The sequence below is a fragment of the Schistocerca piceifrons genome, chromosome 2, assembly GCF_021461385.2.
Source record: "Schistocerca piceifrons isolate TAMUIC-IGC-003096 chromosome 2, iqSchPice1.1, whole genome shotgun sequence".
Taxonomy (NCBI): Eukaryota; Metazoa; Arthropoda; class Insecta; order Orthoptera; family Acrididae; genus Schistocerca; species Schistocerca piceifrons.
The window spans coordinates 318081581-318108146 of record NC_060139.1 but is presented as its reverse complement, the minus strand read 5'-3'; the positions used below and the strand labels follow the sequence as shown (position 1 = coordinate 318108146).

Genomic DNA, 26566 nt, shown 5'->3' with positions numbered 1-26566 from the left:
TGCTGTTGCTGTCACTCCTGTCTAGCCTACATGACGGCAGAAAACTGTGACACCACCAGCAGTCGACCAATGGTGTAAACGCCCAGAAGATGGCCCCTACGTTGGGTTGAAACCGGTTGGCAGTATAATAATGATAAATGCAATTAAGATTGTTTTTGAATAACTGGCCTACCTAATTTGGTTTGCCGTCCCCCTCCCTCTATCTCAGATTCTGGGTACACTATTGCTGCGACCCTAAGACTGGCAAGACATTTGAACCGTAACAAACTTCAGTATGGATATGAGCACAACGTTTGCGGTCCACGTCTGAGTACTTCCAAATCTCAGAACATGGGATCGATTCCACAGTACGAGTTCTCAAGCTATTAACTTGGCAGCAGGGCGTCACGCCAATATTGTCATATCGCAGTTAGTGAGTCCTTATGTGACCCGTAATATATATTTACGAGAGGATATTAGAGTCGACTAAATAAGAGTTTGATATTATGCACTTGTAAAGGCAACAGTGATGAATCTAAATGGAATTTTTATATTTTATGAAGTTGCCAAGACCGTTAATAGTTCATTACTGATAACATGATGTAATATCTTTAAGAAATTTTTTGTTTATTCTTTGGTAGCAAAGATGTGATGATTCTGAGATGGCTTCTAAGCAAAAAGTCAATAAAGAACTCTTAAGCAGGCCAAGTGGCGTGTGTTCTTGGTGATTTAAAATTAGACTAAATATCGTCAAGCAACATCTTTTGGGAACTGCCGCAAATATTACGTTACAGCAGTTACACACTCCCTGAAAGACTAGTTGCGATGACCACCAACTGGTCTGTAGCTCAGCCCCAGTTCTGGGTTAGGTTTAAAGCTGATAAAACTTGTTACAAGTGACTAGCAGCGTAGTCTAATATTTGCGTTCTCGACATACTTAACGCATCTTTCACTGGAAAAACTAAAACTGCAAGGTAAATTCGGAAATGAGATTATGGGCAAGTATCTGGCGAGCATTAAGATTCAGATTATTTACATATGCACTCATTATAATTTTGCTGCTGTTATTTATATATGTCGTATAGAAACTACGAAACGTGGGAGAGATATTCTCTGCATAACGTTTACCTCACAGTATAAGTACCCTAATACTTGATCTCCTGACTTAAAGTATTGTTGCCTTGGGTCCTAATTGTTGCAAGATGTGAAAGCTAGGACTGAATATCGAGATCTACTCCAGTCGATTTCTCCTCGTCAGTTTCTGATTTCCAAGCAAATTTGCATCTGTATTTTCCGATGTTGGTCACCCTTTGTTCAGATGGGTTACGTTTGATGTTGGCAATCGTTAAGTTTGGCAAACAGCTGACTGTTGCGTAATTTGTGAAAATGGCAAACAGGGTTTTGAAATTTGGTATTGCGTGCCGCCGATTATTTTCGATCACTTCAGCGCAGAATTTGAGGTAATACTAAATTGAAATCATCAAGGTAATCAGTAAAGCGCCCTGTTATACGGACGTACGTTGTCATCTTCTCTGTTATGACATCTCCTTATGCTTGATCAATTGCTAGTAAATAGTATATTATATATACAGGGTGCTGACAGACATTGGCACAAGAACGTTCTCAAACCGCTTATTTAAGTATGGTGGGAATAAATTGTATCTCACCTACATACAACCAAGGAGAACAATGTTCATACAGACTCAGGAAACGCCGAATCCAAATTGTCTGAAATTTTTACCGGGTGTGGAGGTAAGTGGCTAACCTTATAAATGTACTTCTAATAACAGACTAGAATGGTTCACTATTTTTCTCTGTCTTGTGTATAAAGCCTATGACTGGACAGACTTTTCGGAATTACATATTTAAGCGAGAACGATAGTTTATCGTTAAATACTGTAGCATTTAAAATCTCAAAACCATAGGTCGCTATTGGGCGAAAGTGTGGTATTTTAGCCCCCTAACCCCCCAAATCGTTGTTGTGGTGACAGACTTTTCTACAGTGTAATCCAAGGTGTTTTAGTTTGGAAGGTGATAATTTCGTGAGAGTTTTCTGAACTAATAAATGTGAATGCCGAGAAAAGTTTTGTAGTGGACCCCTCTTCCGTATTTTGTAATTTATTTGTTAGAGCTTGATAGTGCCATACTCCCCCCTTCCCCTCCACACTGCCCTATACCCAACCTAACCCAACTCCACACCAACCCCATGTGACTGGTTACGGTAACAAATTTATCTCTGTTGTAGACCAAGGTCCATATTGTAGTGTTTTCATTTATGTTTGTTTTCAATGTTGCCACTCTCCTTAGACATTTCACATTGGACAGCCTTCTGTTGAGCTGACTGACTGATAAGCACCTCTCTCTCTTGGACCAAGGGTTTGTCATATGCAAAGAAATGGAAAAATGTGTCCATTAGTGTTAAAATGATTTACAAAAAATTAGGCAAGTAGATGACATAGTGGTGCACTGTGTCACAGGTTACCTTCACAATACAGCTCAGTGTGACACTGATGTAACTTGTTGCTATTATGACAGAATGTAAATCATGTTATGGTGATTTCCACTTATAGTAAAAGTTAAAATGACTAAGCCGGCTCCTATGGAAAATGCATTGTGAACATCTTTGAACCACGTTCCTACAATCATAGCTCGTAATGTGCAAAAACTGACATTAATTGTCACTGTGCCACAACAAGGTTTCAGTTCGGATGTGTTAGAGCTCAGGACAGTTATCATTGGAATACTGAGCCCTAACTGCAATTCGTTTGATTTTCACTGACACAGCAGACGTGTTTAATTGAATTGAACGGAATGAAATTGTATTGTCGTTTAGCTATTACAGCAATTGACAAAGTCAAGTTGTATATATTCAAGTTATACAGCATATATACAAGGGATTGAAGATCAATGTGTCACTATTGGTTTTCCATAAAATACAATATTTAAAATCAAATAATATGAAAAACATTGCATCATAAATTACTCAGTTAAAGAAATTATGCTGTACTCTCCAAACCGGTACCACTATGATATTTTTCAGTCAGAAAATGCCTGAAGTGAGTAGCAAGGATTTGCAGCTAACCAACTGAATAATTTGTCTTTAAATAAATCAAATGTAGCTTCTACCCATTCTAGTGGCAGTTTGTTAAACATCTTCATACCTACCACTTCGTAGCTGTTCAGTGACTTGTATAATCTGTCGTAAGGTATGTCAAGATGGCTACTATTTCTGGTTGCATGAGAGTATACATCTCTTCTACACTGCTCTTTATATGCAGTAGGGCAGTGTAAATATACATGTTTATAACAGGTAATATTTTTAAGTTTATAAGAAGTGGTTTGCAGTGGGCCAGTTTATCACTGTTTGTGATAATTCTAATTACTTTCTTCTGAAGTACCAAAATGTCCTGAAGGTGTTAGCTATTGCCCCATATTAAAAACCATAAGATATAATGCTTTGAAAAAAGCAAAATAGTCCGATCTTACATAGGCTGCAGGTACATGGTTTTTTAAATTCCTTAACAAATACACCACTCTAGACAGCCTTGCACTAATGTATTAAATATGTGGCTTCCAAGTTAATTTACTATCTATAACAATACCTAAGGACTTAACACTATCCATGAAGTCTGCCACAGGCAGATCTCTTAAACTAAATACAATCTTTTGAATTTTACTCTCATTAAGCAGGAACCCGTTAGCTCGAAACCAGACTGATGCTTGTGATATTGTGTCATTTGCCGCAGTTTGGAGCATATCCATGTCTGAGCTGATATTGAGAAAAGTGGTATCATCTGCATAGAGAATGAAGTGAGTATTTAGGTAAGATGGTAGATCGTTTGTCATTAGGATAAATAGCAGAGGTCCTAATACTGAGCCTTGTGGCACACCACACTTAACTTCAGTTACTTTAGATAAAATAGGTGTCCGAATATTTGGCGATAGCTAGATGGGAAATTTTTGTCTCCTTTCTTGTAAATGGGCAATGGGCACTACCCTGGATAATTTTAATACGTCTGGGAATACTCCTTCAATTAGACATCTGTTTATACCTACATTTAGTAAGAGGATATACTATGGGCCCAGTTATCTTTTTTAACGTATGACAAGAAATACCATATATGTCTTCACTATTAGAGGGCCTAAAATTATTTACAATAGTTAGTACATCATCTGGTGTGACCTCTATTAAAAGGAATTTATCTTTCAGGGTGTAGTCTACATTATGATATTTAATGAGATCAGCTACAGTTTCTTGTGGCCTCCCAATGCTTTCCCTAATTTAGTTAACAGATATTATACAGTAGTTATTAAATTCATCTGCTGAAATTTCTACCTCAGCTTTCTGCTTGCATTTGGCCACTGAATTTATTATAGTCCATGCTTTTTTGCATTTATTTTTTGATGACTCAATGCTGCCTAGGTTATGTTTGTTGTTTTTTGGCCTCATTTAAAGCATACTTATATTCCTTTCGTGCTCTTGAATACCTTTGTTTAGCCATATCAGTTTTCTGAAGTCTGTAAGAATCCCTATACAACAACCACCTCCTTCTCATATTGGCTAGTTCAGCGGTATACCATGGATTCTTATCCCTATGTCTATTACCGTTACTTTTAGGGTTAATTTTACATTTGTCTCGAGGGCAATTGGTCTCGAATATATTTAAGAAAGAATGAAAAAATCTATTGAACAATGTATTGGCAGAGCCCTGGACATTATTGTTAAACATATGTGACCAGTCATAATTACTGAGTGAGACCATGAAATTAGACAATTTTTCTTGCGTTATTGGCCTTGTAATGACTATTTTAGGCTCTTTAAACTCCTTATAGTCCATATTAGGCCTACCTGTACCTATTTTTACCCAAACTGAGTCATGGTCCGAGAAATCGAAGCCAGCTGCATCTGAAGACAGTAACTCTCCATTGACATTTGTAAGTATGTTGTCGAGATAAGCGGACTGTCTTGTGGGTTTGCAGTTCGTAAAAATTAAGTTGAATTGTAGTAACTGGTTTTTAAATTCATTTATGGTGTGCACATCTTTGTTTACATCAAATGCAGCATTGATGTCACCACCAATCACTATACTATATTTCTTCCACTGAGGACTAAGAAAGAAATTAGTAAAGTCTCAAGTTTTTCTAAAGATATTAGTGGGCTTCCGTCTGGTAATCTATAAAGAGATAAAATAGCAATTTTTAAATGATCCAGTTATACACCTGTGGCTTCAAAATGTATCTCACTGCACAGAAATCGTAGATCTAGTTCATTACTACAATTTATTAATTCTTTCTTAATGTTTAATTCACAGGGGCAACCCATTACCCCTTAACCATGTAGTAGCTGTTAGTGATTGTGGCAGCTCTGTACTGGCATGATGGTGTATACATCGATTTTAAACATATAACTTTAATTAGATTAGAATTTTACTGTTATTCATTGTTGCTTGAATTCCAATAAAAACTATGACATGATGAGATATTTCCAACTTACGAAAATGATGCATTTCATTTCGCAGAACTTCTTACTGAGTGTTGTTTGTACTTTTTAGGTTTTGGGGCCAGGTCAGACTAGGGACTTCCCAAATGGGCAGTCAGCTCACTGTTCACCACTTGGACGCTTGTTGTTTCGCATTGAAGGAGTTAAGTCAGTGTTCTATGGGCCAGATTTCATCACAGTTACCAAGGTACTTTCACAGTTTTTCGGTATATTTTATTAATATATGTATATACATACATCTTTAATCTTATTGATGGAGACTTTCTAAACCTTTAATTTACATAAGATGAAGAAATTGGTGATAGTCATGGTTCTCAGTCAGATTTAATTTCTCAAACTCTCCCACAAATCACTGAAGGAGTTGGGTTTTGTGATTCGTTATCTTGGATGTTTGCAGAATAAGAAAAAATATATGTATTATGGAAATTGTATGTCAGTGTTATAGCCCATAGTAATGCTAGACACAGGACTTCTTACGTTGAAACTTGGGTAGAAATTTTTTTAAATTGCAAAGCCTGTGAAAGCTGTTTTATTATTCCATTGGGCCTTTTCTGGGACCAGCAGTGCATACCATTTTCTCTGCAAATAATGAGGACAATTCTTTTCAGCATATAAAGGGCGGGTCCTTTCTAGATACAGTCTGGTCCCTTTAATCCCACAAACCAACCAACCAATCCATTCTAGATAGCTTCTCATACATAAATATGTAGGGCTACTGGCTGATATAAAGATTCAATTGCTTCTAGTAATTAAAACTAATTTGTATTGCCCACAACAAGAAAAGAAAATCTACCTTTGAAATTTGTTTGTTATGACAGCTTCATGTAACTTTGATTACTGCTGAGGAGGCAGTTCATCGCTGCAATATCAATGTTATCTGGGCTAGTGACAGTTATTTACTGCTAATTTTATTTTTTAAACTATAATTGAGTAAACTCTCCCTAAATTTCAACCACAGTTAACAGTTATTGATATAACAGTATTACTGTTTAAAATACTCTTTGTGTATTTACTTAGAAATATATGTCCCCTTATGACAGAATAACATGAAAGATCCCCCTTCCTTTTCTACGATCATCCTTATTTTTCCATGATTATTAGTTGTTATTCAGTTATGTTCTTTATTGCTTTTTACACCTCTCCCCCCTGTTTTACCTTTTTTTCTTTTACAATTTCCTTTTCCTCCCAGGACTTAATTAGTTTCATTTATCTTCCTCTCATCCATCTGTACTTCTCACTGTGTTCTCATATTCTCTGGACTGATGCTGGTAGAGTGCTTACCAATGTACTGTCCGTGAAAGCGTAAAATGTCTGGCACTTTCCCCTTCATCTTTGTCTCCTCTCATACTCACATCATCTCATTCAGGGGTATGAGTGACCTGCTTAACTTTCCTTTCTAACCTATCCTTTTCTACTTTTCTACCCAGAGATGGAACTAAAGGTTTTGTAAGCTAGAACGGTTTCTTTTACTTAAGTGTGTCTCCCTCAGCAGGACTAAGAATTTTGCCTTCTGAAGGTAATTACTGCCGAACCATCTCTTCCTTAATTTTATCATTCTCTCAAGTTAATTTTTATTTTGATGCAAATACTGTTTTTGACCAAAACTACGTGATGGACCACCGCCCCGCTCCCCCCTCACATGATGGACTGCCCCCTTCCCTGAAATCGGGGATGTTGTGATGTTGCGACTGGTCTGTAGCACAGCCTGAAGTCTAGATTAGGTTGGAAGATGGCAGTTCATGAGTAGCTGAAGCCAACAAATGTGGAAGCAGAAAATGTGGTTGTGATAACACATTGACAGGTAGTGAAGCCTAATGTTTACATCCACACCATATTGAAGAATGGAGGGGTGGTCCAATACGTAGATTTTAACCCTGTTTTTTAGTCTTACTGAACAGTTTTGACCATTATGTGACAGGTGTACATAAGTCACTGAATATGTTTGATTATTTTTGTATGAGCTTTTCTCTTATTAGTGATCTTACTGTAACTGTATTGTGGTTATTGCTTAACAGACAGCGAAGATAAACACTGATGTGAGAATTCAGAGACCAAGAAATATGACTGTTCACGTGCAGTAACATATTCTACAGTCCTTTCAAGCTGTTATTTCTTGTATGATGTACTATTTTAAAATAAGTGACATAGTAGATTACTTCCTGAAAAAGAATGTTAATTGTGCATCCACTATTTCTACGAGAAAGACATTTTGAGAATCATGAATTGAAATGTTATGTTGATATATACATTTTCTTAAATTTGAGAAGTGAGGTTACATTGCATTGCACTATTACACATTAACTGCATCTCACAGACAGGCAGTAAATAACTAAATGGAACTTGTGTGCAGGTTGATGATGATTCAGTGGAGTGGAAAATACTGAAGCCAGAAATCTTTGCAACTATAATGGATTTCTTTGCTAGTGGACTGCCTATCATCACAGATGAGCAAGGTCCAGCAGATACACGTAAGCTCATTAACTGATTATTGATGTACAGAAATCTTTTATTATGTGTTAACAAGATGGTGGTAACTAGTGTAAGTTGTGTAAATTCCAACAAAAGTTCATCTCTAACTGATAAAAAAAATCCAAAGTGCAACAAAACAGTTAAGATTGGCATTATCTGTGTGATATGTAGCAGTGTTTTCTATTTTTGTTGTGAAAAAATGGATTCTTCAGTGAAGGAACATTCAAAACTACTGGCATACTGGATGTGCATCATCTGCTGCAGTGAAAATGTGACAAAAGAGTGAACGTGAAGACTGTGGCTGAAAGTGTGAGCTGTCACTAATGTGTAAGGAGCTACCTAATGAACCTTAGTGACTCAGTACACAAACTGATCATCTACAGAAAGGTGTGACTAACTTATGAGACATAATCACCATGTGGTTTAATTTGAATTTTAATGTGAAAAATGAGATTAATAGTTTTAGAAATATTACTCGTAACAGTTTTGAAATGTACCAGCCTACTAAGACTATGGCTATGTATGAGGATCAAATATCTATTTTCTGTTTTAAGATTGACAAAGTATTGAGGCAGAATTCCAGGAGAGAGACAATGTGTGTGAAAATATACGCTAACAAAAAGAAAGAAAGATTGTGTTTGAAATGCTGCAAACAGAAATTTCTGTATTACCTAAACATATAGTAATGTGGAACGACAAATACAAAAAGCTGCAACAGTCCAAAGAGTGTACTATGTGCCAGGAAAATCTAATAAATTCTGGCTTACATTCAGTGGAAATAATAAACAGTACCAGTGCTAATCTCAAAAACAGTGCCAATAAGGTAACAAAATCAGGTAACCAGCAGAGGGAAAAAAGAAAATAGGGTGTCTTCAGTAATTCTTTCAAACATACTGACTTTCAGAATTGAAGTATGATGCCCCATTTCTTAAAGAAGATACACAACTACTTTTCACTTCTTCTGAAAGCCATAACAGTGTACAACTGTAGAGTTTCAAAATACTAAAAAAATAACAAAAGTTTATTGTGTGTGCTTACAGTGACAGTCATGGGATTGCTGCTCAGATTAGTGAAACAGTGGCTGGAAAAGCAATAAAATTTGTTAAACCTGGTGCTCCCTTGTCTGAAATAGGGAAACACTCCCGAAATCAATTATTTAACTCACAATGACTTTGATGTGTTATGTGGAGGAGCAATTGATACATTGAGAAATGAGACTGCATTAGCCACTGATGAATTAGTGTTTAGGGCACCTGATTTGTACAAATATTCTGTTAATGACCATTCCACACTGGTAAGACCTGCCTCTGTGATCGTGATGGAACAGAGATACATACTGCAAAAATATTTTCCACAAAAAGATTAGAAGCTATTGATCTCTTTGGTAGAGGACTATCACTTAAATTGGCAAGAAAAGCAGCTTGTGATGGGGGAAAAAATATGTTATCAAGAAACGTGAGACACTGTATAAAACACACAGTAACAAAAAAATGGCTTCACTACAGTATCTTCTCCAGTCACCAATGCAACTATGGTCTCTTAGATACATAGCAGTTGCCGCCAAATACCTACACAGATGATTTTTTGTAAGTGCTGTAATAAAAATGCCTGTAGGAAATTTAAATAGTAATTTAAAAATCGGTACTGGTAAAAGTCAGATAAATGACAGCAACAAAATTCTTTCCATTAGCCATAAAAATATTCAGTCACAGAGTTTCAGACTAGAGAGTTTGCTAAAGACTGAACCACATTTTTCAGTGGTCTGTGCCTCACAAAGCATCTCAGTGCAGAAAGGGGCTTTAAGCTATTACTCATTGAAGTTAATGATTAAAGTATAATTGTTACATGTGTGTATCGCTCCTCAAATGAAAATTTTGACTCACTCCAAAATAAACTCTTAAATCTCCTAAATGGGTTTCATCTAGACAAGAAATCAATAGTGTTCTGTGGTAACTTCAATATCCACTTTCTGTGAACTAGGAGGAAGAAAGAGCTAGTGCTGAACCTTACAGACACTTTCAGCTTACAAGGGAACCTCCCCATCGCACCCCCCTCAGATTTAGTTATAAGTTGGCACAGTGGATAGGCCTTGATAAACTGAACACAGGTCAACTGAGAAAACAGGAAGAAGTTGTGTGGAACTGTGAAAAAGTAAGCAAAATATACAAACTGAGTAGTCCACGGGCCGCATATGCAACATCATGGACAAAGTGAGCTGAGAAGCGTCGTGGTCCCGTGGTAGCGTGAGCAGCTGCTAAACGAGAGGTCCTTGGTTCAAGTCTTCCCTCGAGTGAAAATTTATTTTCTTTATTTTTGCATAGTTATTATCTGTCCGTTCGTTCATTGACGTCTCTGTTCACTGTAATAAGTTTAGTGTCTGTGTTTTGCGACCGCACCGCAAAACTGTGTGATTAGTAGACGAAAGGACGTGCCTCTCCAATGGGAACCGAAAACATTTGATCGCAAGGTCGTAGGTTAACCGATTCCTCCATAGGAAAACACATCTGATATATTCTATACGACACTGGTGACGGCATGTGCGTCACATGACAGGAATATGTTGTCGACCCACCTAACTTGTACACTTGACGAAGGGGTAAAAAGATTCTTCTACCTTGCCCAATTTAGGTTTTCTTGTGGATGTGATAATCACTCCCAAAAAGTGATGAAAACATAAGAGTTTGTCACATAAACTGAAAATAAAAAATTAAACTTTTTAGTGGATGGAAGATTTGAACCAAGGACCTTTCGTTCCGCAGCTGCTCACGTTACCACGAGACCACGGCGCTCCAGCGTTCCCAGTGTCCTTGACGTTGCCTATCTTCCCATAAACTACTCAGTTTGTATATTTTGCTTATTTTTTCACAGTTCTACACAACTTCTTCCTGTTTTCTCAATTGATCTGTTTTCAGTTTTTCAAGGCCTATCCACTGTGCCAACTTATAACTAAATCTGAGGGGGGTGTGATGGGGAGGTTCCCTTGTTAGTAACAGTATACCACAGGGAGTAGTGGAGCAAGGTCTTTGTTATTAAAGTGCAGAACAACAGCTCAACCATTTATTAATTAAACACAAGCAGTTTATCAATAAAAACTTTGAGAAAGAAAATTTACTTGCCCTGAGATACATCAAAACATTATACGTTAGTACAGTAATACATTCAGTAGTACTGATAGCTACATAAACGGAGTTAGCTTCTGCAGATTACAAGTCGTCAATACTTTTGTTCACTGCTAGTTACTCTGGTAATCATACAAATAAACAGCTTAAGCCTTGATCAAAACAGAAGGTTACAGTTCTTATCCAACTTACCTGCACTTGTGTCTGTTAACTTCCTTCCAGCCCTGCCTCAGATATGGATTTTATAACCCAGTCCCAACTCAGTCAAATTCCTCAGAATACCTTAACAAATCTGCAAACCATAACCCACAAAATAATTATTTTATACGGGAGAGCATGCCTTAAAATCAAACTCGGCCAGACCAAGACTCACTATTAAACATATCACTAAAATAACTTAAAATAACACCTCGTAAGATTACTATCATGAGGAGCTTCACTTGCATTTTAGAGCCTGAAGGCGACCAGATAGATTCAGAATTATGAGACTAAGCTACTAACCACTGCAAGATACTTTCTGAAATATATTAAATACAAATCTTTTACATATCACTTCCTGGCTACCACTGTGGTCAACAATATTGAATTAATTTAACACAGCAAGCACCAGGGTAAACCTTACATCAGGACTTAATTAGTTAAGTCAGTAATAGCCACGTCCAAACTGGGGGCACTGCCTGCAAGTTCTGAACAGATTTCCTTATTTAAGCCAGGCCACACGAGTTCGGAAAGGAAACATCAAACCAATCAGTATGAAATCTACAATCTCGGAGAGGGAGTAGACTTGAACACAGTCTAGAGTAAACAAGCCATGTTAGGTAACAGAAGAAATGTACTGCTTGTGTTTCGTAATCCTTGGAATGCTGTGTGTTCATTCACAAAAGATTTTCCCATTCTGGAATTTCAGCTTTACTCATATAATACTCAAAGGTATCATACTGTACTTATCTACAGTGCATACAGTGCTGCAGAAAATGTGGCCAAGAGTCAGATCACTATTGCAGAACACTTCTTGCAACTGTGGCCACGAGTTTACAAGTACTGCCATTATTTTCCTGGTAGTAGGCTCAAAACAGACTCCCTGGCCCCTGGCCACTCTTCACAGCAACACTTACAGGTGGTGCCACTGCACAGAGCTGAAGATCCTCCTGACAGCTAGAATGTGTTGCTAAGTGACACATTACTGTCTCACTACCCCCTCCGCCCCTCCCTGGGAATGCCAGATCATTAACCTACCATGTAGCAGATTCCTGAAAGCGGGATGCTAAAAAAACAGATATTACTTACACATTTTTGGAAGTTGACTATCAACAGCTGACAAGTGATGTATAAAGTGCACATTTGACCATCAGCTGTTTTTATTTTAAACCCAAATATCAACTGGTTTTAGTCGTGGACCATGTTGATGGATGAGGGTTAAAATGGTTTAAGCCACGACATTACATTGTACATTACATTATAAATGTAATGTGGTGGCTTAAACCATTTTAACCCTTATCCATGAAAATGGTTCATGATTGAAACTGGTTCATATTTGGGCTTAAAATAAAAACAGCTGATGAACAAATATGCATTTCATACAGATATTACTTAATAACTTAATCACTTACTGTTCCGACCTGGGAAAGATAGGCTCTTAAAAGTATGCTTTCACTAGGAATCAAACAACAATAACGTGACTGGAGTAAATAGAGCTACTATCTCCCATGTTGCACTGAAACGAGGTAAAAGCTTGTAGGATAGAACCAAGTGAAACACAAAAAGGCATCAACACAGACTAAAATATAACAATTACCCATTTTAGGTCTCGAAAGTGGCCTGTAGTCAGTATATTTTATTCATATATTTTCTACAGGTTTAGATCCCAAGAATCATACTTTGGAATTCTGTGCTAGTTTTCTGTTGGCACACACTTTACAAACTGATATTCTGTTCATTATACACTATGTGATCAAAAGTATCTGGACACCTGGCTGAAAATGACTTACAAGTTTGAGGTGCCCTCCATCAGTAATGCTAGAATTCAATAAGCTGTTGGCCCACCCTTAGCCTTGATGACAGCTTGCACTCTCGCAGGCATACATTCAGTCAGGTGCTGGAAGGTCTCTTGGCAAATGGCAGCCCATCCTTCACGGAGTGCCGCACTGAGGAGAGGTATCAATGTCTGTCCACGAGACCTGGCAAAAAGTCGGTGTTCCAAAACATCCCAAAGGTGTTCTGTAGGATTCAGGTCAGGACTCTGTGCAGGCCATTCCATTACAGGGATGTTATTGTCCTGTAACCACTCCGCCACAGGCCGTGCATTATGAACAGGTGCTCGATCGTGTTGAAAGATGAAATCGCCATTCCCTAAGTGATGTTCAACAGTGGGGAGCAAGAAGGTGCTTAAAACATCAATGTAGAACTGTGCTGTGATAGTGCCACACAAAACAACAAGGGGTGGAAGCCCCCCTCCATGACAAACACGACCACACCATAGTACTACCACCTCTGAATTTTACTGTTGGCACTACACACGCTGGCAGATGACATTCAGCAGGCATTCGCCATACCCACACCTTGCCATCGTATCACCACATTGTGTACCATGATTCGTCTTTCCACACAACATTTTTCCACTGTTCAATTGTCCATAGTTTACACTCCTTACAAAAAGCGAGGTGTCATTTGGCATTTACTGGCATGATGTGTGGCTTATGAGCAGACACTCAGCCATGACATCCAAGTTATCTCATCTCCTGTCTAACTGTCATAGTACTTGCAGTGGATTGTGATGCAGTTTGGAATTCCTGTTTGATGGTCTGGTCTGCCTGTTACACATTACGACCCTCTTCAACTGTCGGTGGCATCTGTCAGTCAACAGATGAGGTCGGACTGTATGCTTTTGTGCTGTACGTGTCCCTTCACGTTCCCAATTCACTATCGTATCGGAAACTGGGGACCTAGGGATGTTCAGGAGTGTAGAAATCTCTCTTACAGACATATGACACAAGTGACACCCATCATCTGACCAAGTTCAAAGTCTGTGAGTTCCGCGGAACACCCCATTCTGCTCTCTCACAATGTGTAATGACTACTGAGGTCACTGATACGGAGTGTGTGGCAGCACAATGCACCTAATTTGAAAAATGCATGTTTTTGGGGGTGTCCAGATATTTTTGATCACATAGTGTATCAGTGTAAAAGTTTCATCATATAAGGCTTTCTCTTATTCTGTTTCTATCTTTTAAGACTCCTAAATGTCCTCTGACTGTTGACTTGTGGAAAAATTTGTGTGGAATCAGATCTTGAGGTACTACGATTTTTGATGTATTATCTTATTGATCTGTACAGAACGAAACCTCTTGATTCAGAGAATGTGGTTCTGCCACCTCACCTTTCTTTAATGGCATGAATATCTATATCATTATCTTGATATTTCTTAATTTCTCTAAATAGTGAATCCATAAATATCAAATTAATTGGACATGATTGCTGTTCAACTACTACTTCTGAGTCAGACATTCTACTCAGAATATATGAAAACACATAGTATAGAAACATTCATTTCCCTACTATCAGGGGAAGGTTGGGAAGTAGTTTTCCAAATAGATGACATCAACGGAAAGTTTGACAAGTTCTCTAGCATTTTCAATTACTTTTGAAGCAGCATTCCGTCTCAAAACACAAATAATAAGACACCAAACTCGAAAGAGAGAGAGAGAGAGAGAGAGAGAGAGAGAGAGAGAGAGAGAAATGGTTAACATCACACATAAAAATCTCAAGTGTGAGGAAAAGAGACTTGTTCAAATACAGAAAAAATGACACTCCCAGGAACAGTTACATTCAGATGGGCAGAAGATTTATATGCCAGACCAAAAAATGGCTAATTATATGTTCACAACAGTCGAAAAATAAAATCAAAGCATGTGATTCTTCAGTTTCTCCCAGTGTATTTCTTGCTCGAAAAGTCCACAGGTGTACTGCTGGTCCACAGTGTCCAATGGGCACAATATTTCGGCGATCACACATGTCGCCATCATCAGTTGTGCTGAGGAACAGAGCTCCTGAGGGTGGGCAGCCGTCTTAAATCCTCTCCCCCTGCAAGGCATGCTCTCCGCGGTCTGCGCCTGTAGTGGTGTCGGTGTAATTGAATCGTCCACCCTGGGCGCACATTCATTTTCTATGCTGAGCGTATTTTAATTAGACTCGGTGCTGGTTCACATGCCTTGCTGAGGTTATAGCTGCAATCTCGAACCTCAGCAAGGCATGGGAACCAGCATTGAGTCTAATTAGAAAGATGCTCAGCAAAGAAAACAAATGAGTGTCCAGGGCAGACAGGCAATTACACCAACGCCACCACAGACGCTGACGGCAGCATCTCAGCGACCGCCGACGCATGGCCGCAGGCATGGACTGCATAGAGAACGCATTGCAGGGGGAGGGGATTTGAGACAGCCATCCGCTCTCAGGAGCTCAGTTTGTCAGCGCACCTGACAATGGCGACATGTCTGATCGCCGAAATATTGTTTTTGTTGGACACTATGGACCGGCAGTACACCTGTGGACTGTTCGAGCAAAATCGAAGCAGTCTGGTAATAAGGAAGGAAGCAAATAAAGTTTGCCCTAAATGGAAAATGTTACTTTCAACCATGAGAACAAGGCAGTTATTGATCCTAAACATACTGCAAATCTTTTTATGTGCTACTTTGCATAATTTAATATCAGCCATAAAAGAGGTATTACAAACAAACAGAAAAATGAACTTTACCCTTGTCCCTCTTCAGTCTGTTTTTTTAAGAAAGTATCATTGGGAATTGATGGTATTCCAAATTATATCATAAAGCAACGTGTTACGAACATTTCAGTGCCTGTTGCAGGTATTGTCAACTCTTCTTTTCTGACAGGCACATTTCCAAACTGTCTACAAATTGCAAAAGTGGTTCCTGTTTATAAGACTGACACTAAGCATGAGTTCAGGAAAAATAAATTGACAAGTAGTGCCATCTGTGATTTTATACCAAATTCCCTAGAAACATCGGATTAAAAACAAAGACATGACTGGCATTTTCTTAAGACTTAAGTAACGCCTTCGACATCGTGGACCTCAACATACTGTTGAAGAAGCTCCAGATATATGGCATCAGAGGTTTAGTGGCCTAAACCATGGCAGTGCCATTGCTGTATATAGAGCGCTAGCAGCCATGGCTGGTATCCTACTGACAGAAGCACTTGTCACCATGTGCCTGCTACTGTGTCGTTAGACTCCCACATTTTCAATGGCATGGGATATTGCCCGACTTCAGGATGGTTCTGCAGTTTGACCCACTGCCACGTGATTGCAGATGGATCTCCATCACTGACCCTGTTCCATACCGTATGTGACACAGAAACAGATCTCTTTCTGAGTAGACAGTGCCCAGCTGTTGCATTACCCTCCCCTCCCCAGCGTCCCCAGGACCAGCCCGTCATTGTCGAACAACTGGACCATAGTACGAGTCCAATATGTACTGATCAGCACCGCACCAATGGTGCTGCCATTGCTACCATTGCCAGGCCATGAACCTCTGTGCTCTGTCTGACAGCCCAGATACGTGGCTGCTCTGCACTCTGTCCCCTCCACGAGACTTCACTACAGGGATCCTGCTGCTGTCTCATTGCTGGTGCCGATGGGCAAGCACCGAGCTCAGGATAGCCCGTTCAGTCATTTTCTCAGAAAAGAACTGCAACATGCTTGAGAAACAGATTCTTGCAGTCCCCATTTTGAAAATTATTGGTTCTCTCACTTCTATGTATGTGTATACTAGATACTAGAAACTTATAAATATCAAACAATGGAAAACCCAGGATATAATAACGGCAGTATTACGCAAAGGAGACGTTGTTCCTCACCATATAGAGGAGATGTTGAGTAGCAGACAGGCACAATAAAAAGACTGCTATACATTTGAGCTTTCAGCCACAGAGTCATCTCTTCTAAAGTAGAAAAACAAACACACACACACACACACACACACACACACACACACACACACACACACACACATATACCACAAGCTGGTTTCCAAGGCCAGACTTGTGAGAGAGAACTTAAGAAATCAAAGTAAAAATTTAAATATCCGTCAGCATATGATAAAAGGCAAAAAGAGAAGTTTCATGGCCAGCCATGGCTCACCTTTCAAAACTTCCACTACAAATAGTGCAATATACTTGTACAATATTGTAAAGACTCTAAAGACTCTTTAGTCTGTCACATAAGGTAACAATTCTTTCACCATTCTCATTGTTCTGTAGAACACGAATGTCATTCTTATTAAGCCACTGCTTCTATTCAGTAACAGAATTTGTAGAACATGTGTGCACTGTAGGTTAGGAAAAATTTTATTCCAAAAGCTAGAAAGTTTTCTTTCCTTTTTGTGTGCCCCTGTCTATGACTCAATGCTTCTAGTTTTCGGTGAGTGGTCTTCCTACTCCTAAAGTATTCAGGTACTTGAAATGAATTGTGCATACTACTTAACCTGTCAGTTAAGAGTTCCCTGTTAGTGTTCCACAGTATTTTATTTGTGTGTTGGATGCATTTTTATGATCCATAAAACATTTTTGATCATGACTGTGGGATATGTCAAAATTTTATATGTATTTAGTTATGTACCAACATTTATAATAAACATCCACAGTTGACTTCCACAGAAGATGATGATGTGTTACATGACAAAAAATTTATAAGCATTAACAACCAGACAATAAATATGATAGTACAGAATAACAATTATGATAATAAAGTTAACAAACTGGGCTAGTCCTTAAATGACAATGGTCACATATACTCAGTACTTTAACAACAGTTCATAAACATAAGCTGTGCATGATATCAGATAACTGGTAAACTCTTGTTTATAAGCTAATCAATTGAATGGAAAGGTTGAGTTAACAAAAACTGTTTCAGTTTAGATGTATTCATACTGTAAGGAACTTAATGATTTATGTTTTATAAGGTAGCAATGTCAGTCATAACACTTTCAACAGACAGATTGTTGTCAACCATTCACACTGAGACAGGTTGTGTAGTGGCAAGACACTGGATTCATATAAGGGACAGTGATTCAATGCCTTGACCAGTCATCCAGTTTAATGTTCTTTGTGGTGTCCCGAACCACTGAGGGTGAGTACTGGAATGGTGCCTTTGGAAGGGCAGGACCAATTTTCTTCCTCATTCTTCTTCAGAGATAGCATGTGGCATGTATCTAAATTTCCTCCTTGTCAACTGAATGTTAAAACCTAGCGTTTCTTCCAACCAGTTCATGATGATGTGGTTTTTGATGGTATACTGCTCTGTAGCTCTTGACTAGAGTGATTAGCACAAAGAATACAGCTATCTTCTGCAAGAATAACTGATAGACTCATTTGAATGTCATTTACAGATCATTAATAAAAATTATAAAGAGGAGGTGTCAAGTTCTGAGGCATGTCCTGCCTGACAGTTTGATTTATGGAAGTTTGGACTGGGGGAAAGATAGGGAAGGAAATTGGCCATGTCCTTTGAAAGGAATTGTCTTTGCATTTGCATGGAGTGAGACAGGACAATCATGGAAAACATAAATATCAAAAACTGGGTAGGGATTTGAACTGCCGTTTTACACAGTATGTGTTCAGTGTCTTACCACTACATCACTGTGTGTATTTCACAATTTTTTTTTTTTTCAATTCACTGTAGAAAGTTCAGAATCATTGGCTCAGTATATTAAATCACTTGTACTGCTCATTTTCTCTGCTGCAGCCACAATGGTGAATGCCTTTTTCTCATGCACTATTTAATTCAGTTTTAAACATTGGTTGTATACATCTCATATTGAAGTAGTGTTTCAGTTTTTGGATTGTAATTCAATAATTTGTTCTCCTTTTCAGAGATATCTGATGATGATGACGAGACAGTTCAGATGATTAAAGAACTGTTGGATACAAGAATTCGCCCTACTGTGCAGGAAGATGGTGGAGATATTGTTTTTATGGTGAGAAAAATTAGCTTCAGTTCTGCCTGGATGGTGTAAGAGGAACATTTGATAATCTAGACTTTTTACTACTATTAGTTTTTGTTAATTGGTAAACTCATTCAACAGTTATATTAACTAGGTCACGATCTGGATCATTGATTCGGACTAGAACATGTTAATAATCAGACTAACTTCAGAGTGAAGATGTGGAAGACATTGATCTGGGTGCCATCTACATTGATATCTATACTCTGCAAACGACCTGAGGTGTGTGGAAGAGGGTACACCCCATTGTACCAGGTGTTAGGGTTTCCTATTGTTCCATTCATGTATGGAGAGTGGGAAGAATGATAGTTTGAAAGCCTCTGTGCATGCAATGATTACTGTAATCTTGTCCTCACGGTCCCTGTGTGTGTGATACATAGGTGGTTGTAGTATATCCCTAGGGTAATCATTTAAAGCTGGTTCTTGAAACTTTGCTAATAGTCTTTCTCAGGACAGTTTACATCTGTCTTCAAGAGCCTGCCAGTTCAGTTCCTTCAGTATCTCTGTAACACTCTCCCATGGATTATACAAACCTGTGACCACTCGGGCTATCTTTCTCTGTATATATTCAAAATCCACTGTTAGACCTATTGGTACAGGTTCCACACGTTTGAACAATATTCTAGGATTGGTTGCACGAGTGATTTCAAAGCAATCTCTTTTGTGTAGGTTGATTACACTTCCCAGTATTCTACCATTAAACCATAGTCTGCCACCTGCTATACCCAAGACTGAACCTATATGATCATTCCATTTTATATCCCCACAAATTGTTACACCCAGGTATTTGTAACAGTTGGCCGATTTTATAGTCATAGGCTACTACATTTTTTTCATTTTGTGAAGTGCAAAATTTTACATATATGAATATTTAGACCAAATTGCCAATCTCTGTACCACTTTGAAATCTTATCAAGATCTGACTGAACGCTTATGTGGCTTCTCTCAGATGGTACTTCACTGTAGATACCTGAATCATCTGCAAAAAGCCTGATTTTACTATTAATGTTTTCTGCAAGGTCATTAATATACAACAGGAACAGCAAGGGTCCCAACACACTTCCTTGGGGCAAATCCAAAGTTACTTCTACATCTTACGATGACTCTCCATCCAAGATAACATGTTGTGTCCTCACTACCATAAAGTCCTCAACCCAGTTACAGATTTCACTTGATACCCCATATGATAGCACTTTTGAAAATAAACACAGGTGCTTTTCGAAAATCAAGAAACACTGCATCTACATGGTTGCCTTTATCCAAAGCATTCAGTATGTCACGTGATAAAAGTGAGTTGGGTTTCACATAATAAGCGCGTTCGAAATCCATGCTAGTTGGCATTGAAGAGGTCGTTCTGTTCAAGGTACCTCATTATGTTCGAGCTCAGAATACGTTTTAAGATTCTACAACAAATTGATGTCAGGATATTGGATGGGTGTGACCTGTGCCTTTTCCCAAGAACTGGACACTGTGTTTTGTTCTAGAGACTTGTCATAGATTATATTAGAAGAAGGGCTAACCCAACCACAAATTCAGTATAGAATCTGACAGGAATTCCATTTGGGACTGGAGCTTTGTTCAGTTTTAACGATTTCAGCTGCTTCTCAACACCACTGACACTAACACTTATTTGGGTTTTCCTTTGTAAAGGAACATTCAAAAATGGAGTTAACATTTCAGCTTTTGCTTTGCAACCCCCCATTTCATTTCCTTTCTCATTTGCTAGGGTTCTCATTTGCTAGGGTCTGTACACTAAATTTGGCCTTAAGAGACAACAAGAATTTTGTTCGATTTTGTGAAATGTCATTTGACAATTATTCTGTTATGGTAGATGTTGAAGGCTTCACACATTGTTCTCGACAGCCAAACACATTTCATTCTCCATCTCTCCATCTGAACCCTACTCTTTGTTTTGCAGCTATTATGCAGTAATCTCATTTGATTTGTTCTGTGTGGCTTTAGAAGTATGGTCAAATTATTTGATTCTAGTGATATGACTGTGGAACAATGTACTTGTTGGCCTTTGAGAGGAGAGAAAAAAAGAAAACTGTGTTTTCACTATTTGTAGCTTTTTGTCCACTGTAAGATAGGCAGAATTCCTGAAGCTGTGAGGAATGATGGAAGAGGCTTTCAAGACAGTGTAAATAAGTGGAAGCAAAATGTTCCATTCAGCCATGAACTGTAAACCTCTGCACAAGGACATAGAGTTGTGTAGCATCAAATTACTACCTGTTAGTGCTCAACCTCACACGTTTAAATATTATCTGCTGATGGGCAGCAATGAAACTGCTGTAGTGTGCTTTTGTACCTGTGTCAACTTCATTGTGAGTACAAGGTCCTACAATTTACTAAAGATTTATCTTATGTACCTGATGATATGGATATCACTGATGTAAATCGTGATGGTTTGCCATAAGGGACAACTCCTGTACAAAGAAGCAGAGCAGAAAATTGATACTATTGTATTCCGGTTGTTGTGGCAGATACTGCCAATTATTTCTGATCTCATCCCTTACCAGAATAAAAGATTTATATCCTGCCAGTTAACAAATAACCTATAGATTTTCAGGGACTAAGATCTCTTTTTAAGGCACTCAGTAAAATTTTCTATTACACTCGGGGATGTAGTGATTTCATTGGCAGTCTGTGAGTACTGCAGCTGCTCATATTGTATAGAAGTATTAGTTTGAAAAATCTCATTGGGCTTGCTACATCAACATTTGTTTCGGTGGGAATCAATCCTACAAAATAAATGTCAGACATCAGTCATTATTGAAAAATGATTGAAATATGATGAATCTGTATTGTAATAGCAATATGTTGTAATGATGAAGTGCAGATATATTTAATTCACTTAAACAAATATTTGTTTCCCTGTAGGCCTATGTACTATCTGGAGATACATTTCCTAGTACAGCTAATATTAATAAAGCCCTCTGCAGCACGGCTGATGCATAGAGTATTTGTATCTCATGTGCAAGCATCAGATACTGTGTTTCATGCTCTTAAAGAATCTAGTTAAGTTTCATTTATTTTGTTGCAGGGATTTGAGGACGGAATTGTGAAGCTGAAGATGCAAGGATCATGCACTGGTTGTCCGAGTTCCTCTGTTACTTTGCGAAATGGTGTTCAGAATATGTTACAATTCTACATACCAGAGGTGAGTTCATACACCCAGCATATATGAATGCAGGCTTAAAAGCTATGAACTGAAAACTACTAACAATTCGCTATAATTTTTTGCTACTACTTTCAATTCCTTCTGTTCCGCCTCTTGCCCCCCCCCCCCCCCTCCCTTTCAAAAGATTTAGTTGCTTAGGACAGGAATTATACTGAATGTGTTTCAGTTGTTAAATATGCACTCCCAATCACATACTGATATTTGCCATTTATTACTTGAAGCCTTCATACTGCACCATTTGATTTAGTGTTTGACTTTTGATTGAGGAGCAGTTTCCTCCCTTTCAGTGTTCACTCTGTACAGGTCTTTTGTGCTTACCTTTCGCTTTGTTGTGGATTCTGTTTCTAGCGAGCCATTCAGTACGTGAACTTAATCATTACTGGACATTCGGAAATGCTGTTGGTTCCTCCGTTCACTGCATCTCTGTGTTCTGAGTGATATCCAACTTCTGCTGAATAGTATAGTAAATAAACAACATAGAAATTTACAAAATTAATTATGTTCACAAAACAAGCAACCAATTAATCTTCAGCCAAGAAAAGTTTACCAAGTATGGTGTTGTATCTATTGTTTTCAAAGCAGCCATCTTATATGAAACATTTCTGCCACAATCTATTCGACTTTATTACATTTCCCACTAATATGTATGAATGACTGACTGCCGTGTCATCTCCAGTCAGTGGCATTGTCTGTGTGCAATATAGAGGGACGTTGGATCAACACATTTCTCTCTGAGCAATTGTCAGTTTAGCAAATCTTACTGCTGCTGCTTCTCATTCAAGTAGCTCCTCAGATGGCAACACAATGCTGCATGGACCCCATTCCAGTCCTTCCACTAAGAAAAAATCTGTGGCAGTACCGAGAATGAAACACACATCCTCCACATAGCAGTGTGTGTGTGTGTGTGTGTGTGTGTGTGTGTGTGTGTGTGTGTGTGTGTGCACTGAAAGAGAAACTATAACTCGCGCAACAGTCAAACACTGTATCAAATGGTGCTGCTTGAAGGCTTCAAGTGATACAGACAAGTGACAGTATCTGATGGCAAGTGCATATTTAAGTGGGGATCTCCACCAGAGGGCACACCTGCTGTACTCTTGGCTTGCACTGTCTGTGAAGCTACGATGCACAGTACCTACTTGGAAGCCACAGTATCTCAGACTTTTTATTGATACTGCAGTTTGACGGGCAATTTGAATCACAGTCTGATACAAGACAACTGAAGCTCAAGATAGTAATGCGAGTCAAAAATTACCTATAGCACGTGAACTTCGTTCTGATACATTACATCCATAATATCGCCTTTCTTGACACTTTTGCGCAACAAATAACATCAAAAAGTCATGAATTCAGTGATATCTTCAATGCAGTGCATTGATTAAACTGCATTTTTTGTACTACGCAAGTATATATACAAAAACCACCAACTACCACACTTCAGCTATTCAGGCATGTAAATCAGTTGGACACTTGTTCGGTTAGGTAGGCCACTCATCTGACTGTCACCATAAACTTCACGCCAGAAAATAGTGAAAATAATATTGAGTAAATATTGATATAAAAAGTTTTGTTGGTTTGTCGTTTCCATAACTTAATGTGCCCTATGTCATGGCTGGCTGAGAGAAGCGAACAGAGCAGATGCCATCTTCACTCAACTGTTTGTACATCGTGGCGGTTTTTGTTTTTGAACCTGCACACTAGAAAAATATGCAGTTCAACTGATGAACCACATTAAAGATTTCACCAGAATACTTAACTTTTGTTCAAATTTGTTGGGAACTGTGATGTTGGAAGCTAGAACTTCCACTTCTATTCCAAATTAAAACAACTTGAAGATGGGTTCATTATTGTGGGAAATGAATCTTCGATATGAAGCCAGTAAGGTTTTGATGAAAAATATGAAGAGATAAATATAATAAACAGAGATGAAGGAACATTTAGGTACACTAGATCATATCTCCAAATTAGACTGAACTTTTATGGGCACAGATGTGTGCGACTTTGTGTTTGCAGTCCTAGGGCCTAGATTCTTGTTTCAACCCTAGGATGATGATCTACAGCATCCTGTTAATGATGAGGTGGCAGAGAGCCTATTACTTATGTGTGCTAGGAGTGGCAGGTCTCTGCATTGTAAATATTCAGAAGAGGTGCAACTGCCTTTAGGATTTAGCTGAAAGCAACTTTGCATCCAACCAAAAAATATGGACTTTGCCAAATGTATGGCATTGTGCTAAAGAAGGTTTGGCTTCCATGTGGTTGTTTTTACACTATTATGAATTATTGACCCAGATCAGCAGCATAATGCTGTAGAAAAAAAACTTCAGAGTTATGACATTGCTTTATTTTGAAAAATTTTCAACAGCATTTCTGTGTGTATTGTTTTTCTTTAATTGGTAATATTTAATAAGTTTAAATTTTTTTCCAGTTATGGAAATGAATGTGATGTCAGCAGTTGTAATTGATTGTTATGTTTTTATTTTCAACATTGCAAAACAATAAAAATAAGGGAAAATAAAAAATACTTGAAGAAAAAAATCATCAGCAAATAATGCCAAAGTTGGCAGAAAAAGTAGTACCTAATTTGGTGAAAAAAGTAACTCCGAGATTGGCATAAAAATTATTGCACTGTAAATAACTGAAATTTGCCACAAATAGCTCAGAAATTTGTTACAGTTTCACTTTTTCTGTAGCTCATTATAATTTTACACTAAGTTCATTACTACTGTCTTATCCTTATTCAGTGTACACTTATCTATGATACAATGATATGTGATAAATCACAATGATATGTGATAAATCCAACGGTCTTTATATTGTTTGTACTGCAAATTGTTCTGTACAATAGCTCTGCACACGCAACAGTGCTTATATTTTGATTTGTTTGGTAAACATAACACTAATACTGTGCATAGTAGTTTTTGTTGCTAGGAATATAGCAGTATATTTTCAATAAATATGTTCATGACTGACGTGAATATGAAGAAGCTGACAAACTATTTATGATTTCTGTTCCATGTGTACAGAAAACAACTTTTTGAATATAGATATTTTTACTTCATATTTTTTTTAATTAGTTCTTTTACATGTATGTAATAATGAGATTGAATAATTATGTCTGTAAAAGTCAGGGATGGATGGGATTTTGTGACTTAACTGTTACAAATTGTTCAAGACATGGTGTTAAATAGGTTCGAGGTTAGGGAAATGTCTAGCTCCTCCTTAGACTTCATTTTTTTTTCACTTCTTATGTTTAGTATAACATGAAATTTGTGAAAATATGATAAAACCTTATAATATTTCTAGGTTCTTGGTGTTGAGCAGGTGGAAGATGAGATTGAGATAATGACAAAGAAAGAATTTGAAGAATTCGAAAAGAAGATTGGTGCTAAAGAAACAGAAAATAAGAATTAGGAAATGAGTTTTTACTAGTTATTTATTTTTTGTAAATAAGTTTATGTGTCATGTATTCACTAACATGACATTTTGTATTGTTGAGTGATACATTTTCGAACTGAAATTTGCTTATATGATTTAAAGATGTGTAGAAAAAAACAAAAATAACTAGATTTTTTTATCTCTCTGTGCATGTAACTTATTATTACTTCCTCCTTAATGGAAATCCATTTTGTAAATTACAACTGCATCCAATCTTATACTGTTTATTATGTATGCTGTTAATCATTTCACCACATATTCTGCAGCGGGTTTCTTTTGAAGCTATTTCATATTCTAATCACTATAATGAGGCCCGTGCCTGTTACTTGCGATTGGGTTCCTTGTCACTATATGCTACCAGATAGTTATAAAGCATTGGTGCATACAGAAATTACAGGAATAGGTCAGCAGTAATATTGCATTTTGTCATACATCAGTAGTATTACTTTTTGTCATTCTAGTGAATGTCTGGATACATTAAATCTGACATTTTCTCTTATGCAAAGAGAATACAAACAAAGAAAAAATAAGGATATTTATTTCATTTTCTAATTAAATAAGATTAAAATCATGTTACAGTTTGTGATAGCAATTTTCATTTCTTAAGTGTCTACACTCTGGATTAGTCTGTAAACTGTACACACTGTACAGGATGATGTAATTAAGTAAGATGTACCAAATGGAAAAGGCTTAAATGAAGAGACATATATCTGTCTTCACTGGTTCCTGTGTTTTTTGAATAATACATGGTTTGAACATTTTCATTGCCTATGTGTGAAACCTAAATAAGACTGATAGCTTTTCTTTTTAGTAATGTATAAAGTATTTGTTTTGTATGATAAATATTTGTAAATATACTACATGAAATCTA

The 26566-nt window shown here is 37.7% G+C and overlaps 1 protein-coding gene across 1 annotated transcript; it reads left to right on the top strand.

Annotated features, from left to right (window-relative positions):
- Positions 1–1290: 1290 nt before the first annotated feature.
- Positions 1291–26566, top strand: LOC124777621 (NFU1 iron-sulfur cluster scaffold homolog, mitochondrial-like). The gene is made up of 7 exons (XM_047253091.1): positions 1291–1439; positions 1572–1731; positions 5532–5666; positions 7830–7947; positions 18952–19055; positions 22126–22242; positions 25564–26566. The coding sequence occupies exons 1-7, from the start codon at positions 1366–1368 to the stop codon at positions 25669–25671; spliced, it is 816 nt and encodes a 271-aa protein (XP_047109047.1). The 5' UTR covers positions 1291–1365; the 3' UTR covers positions 25672–26566.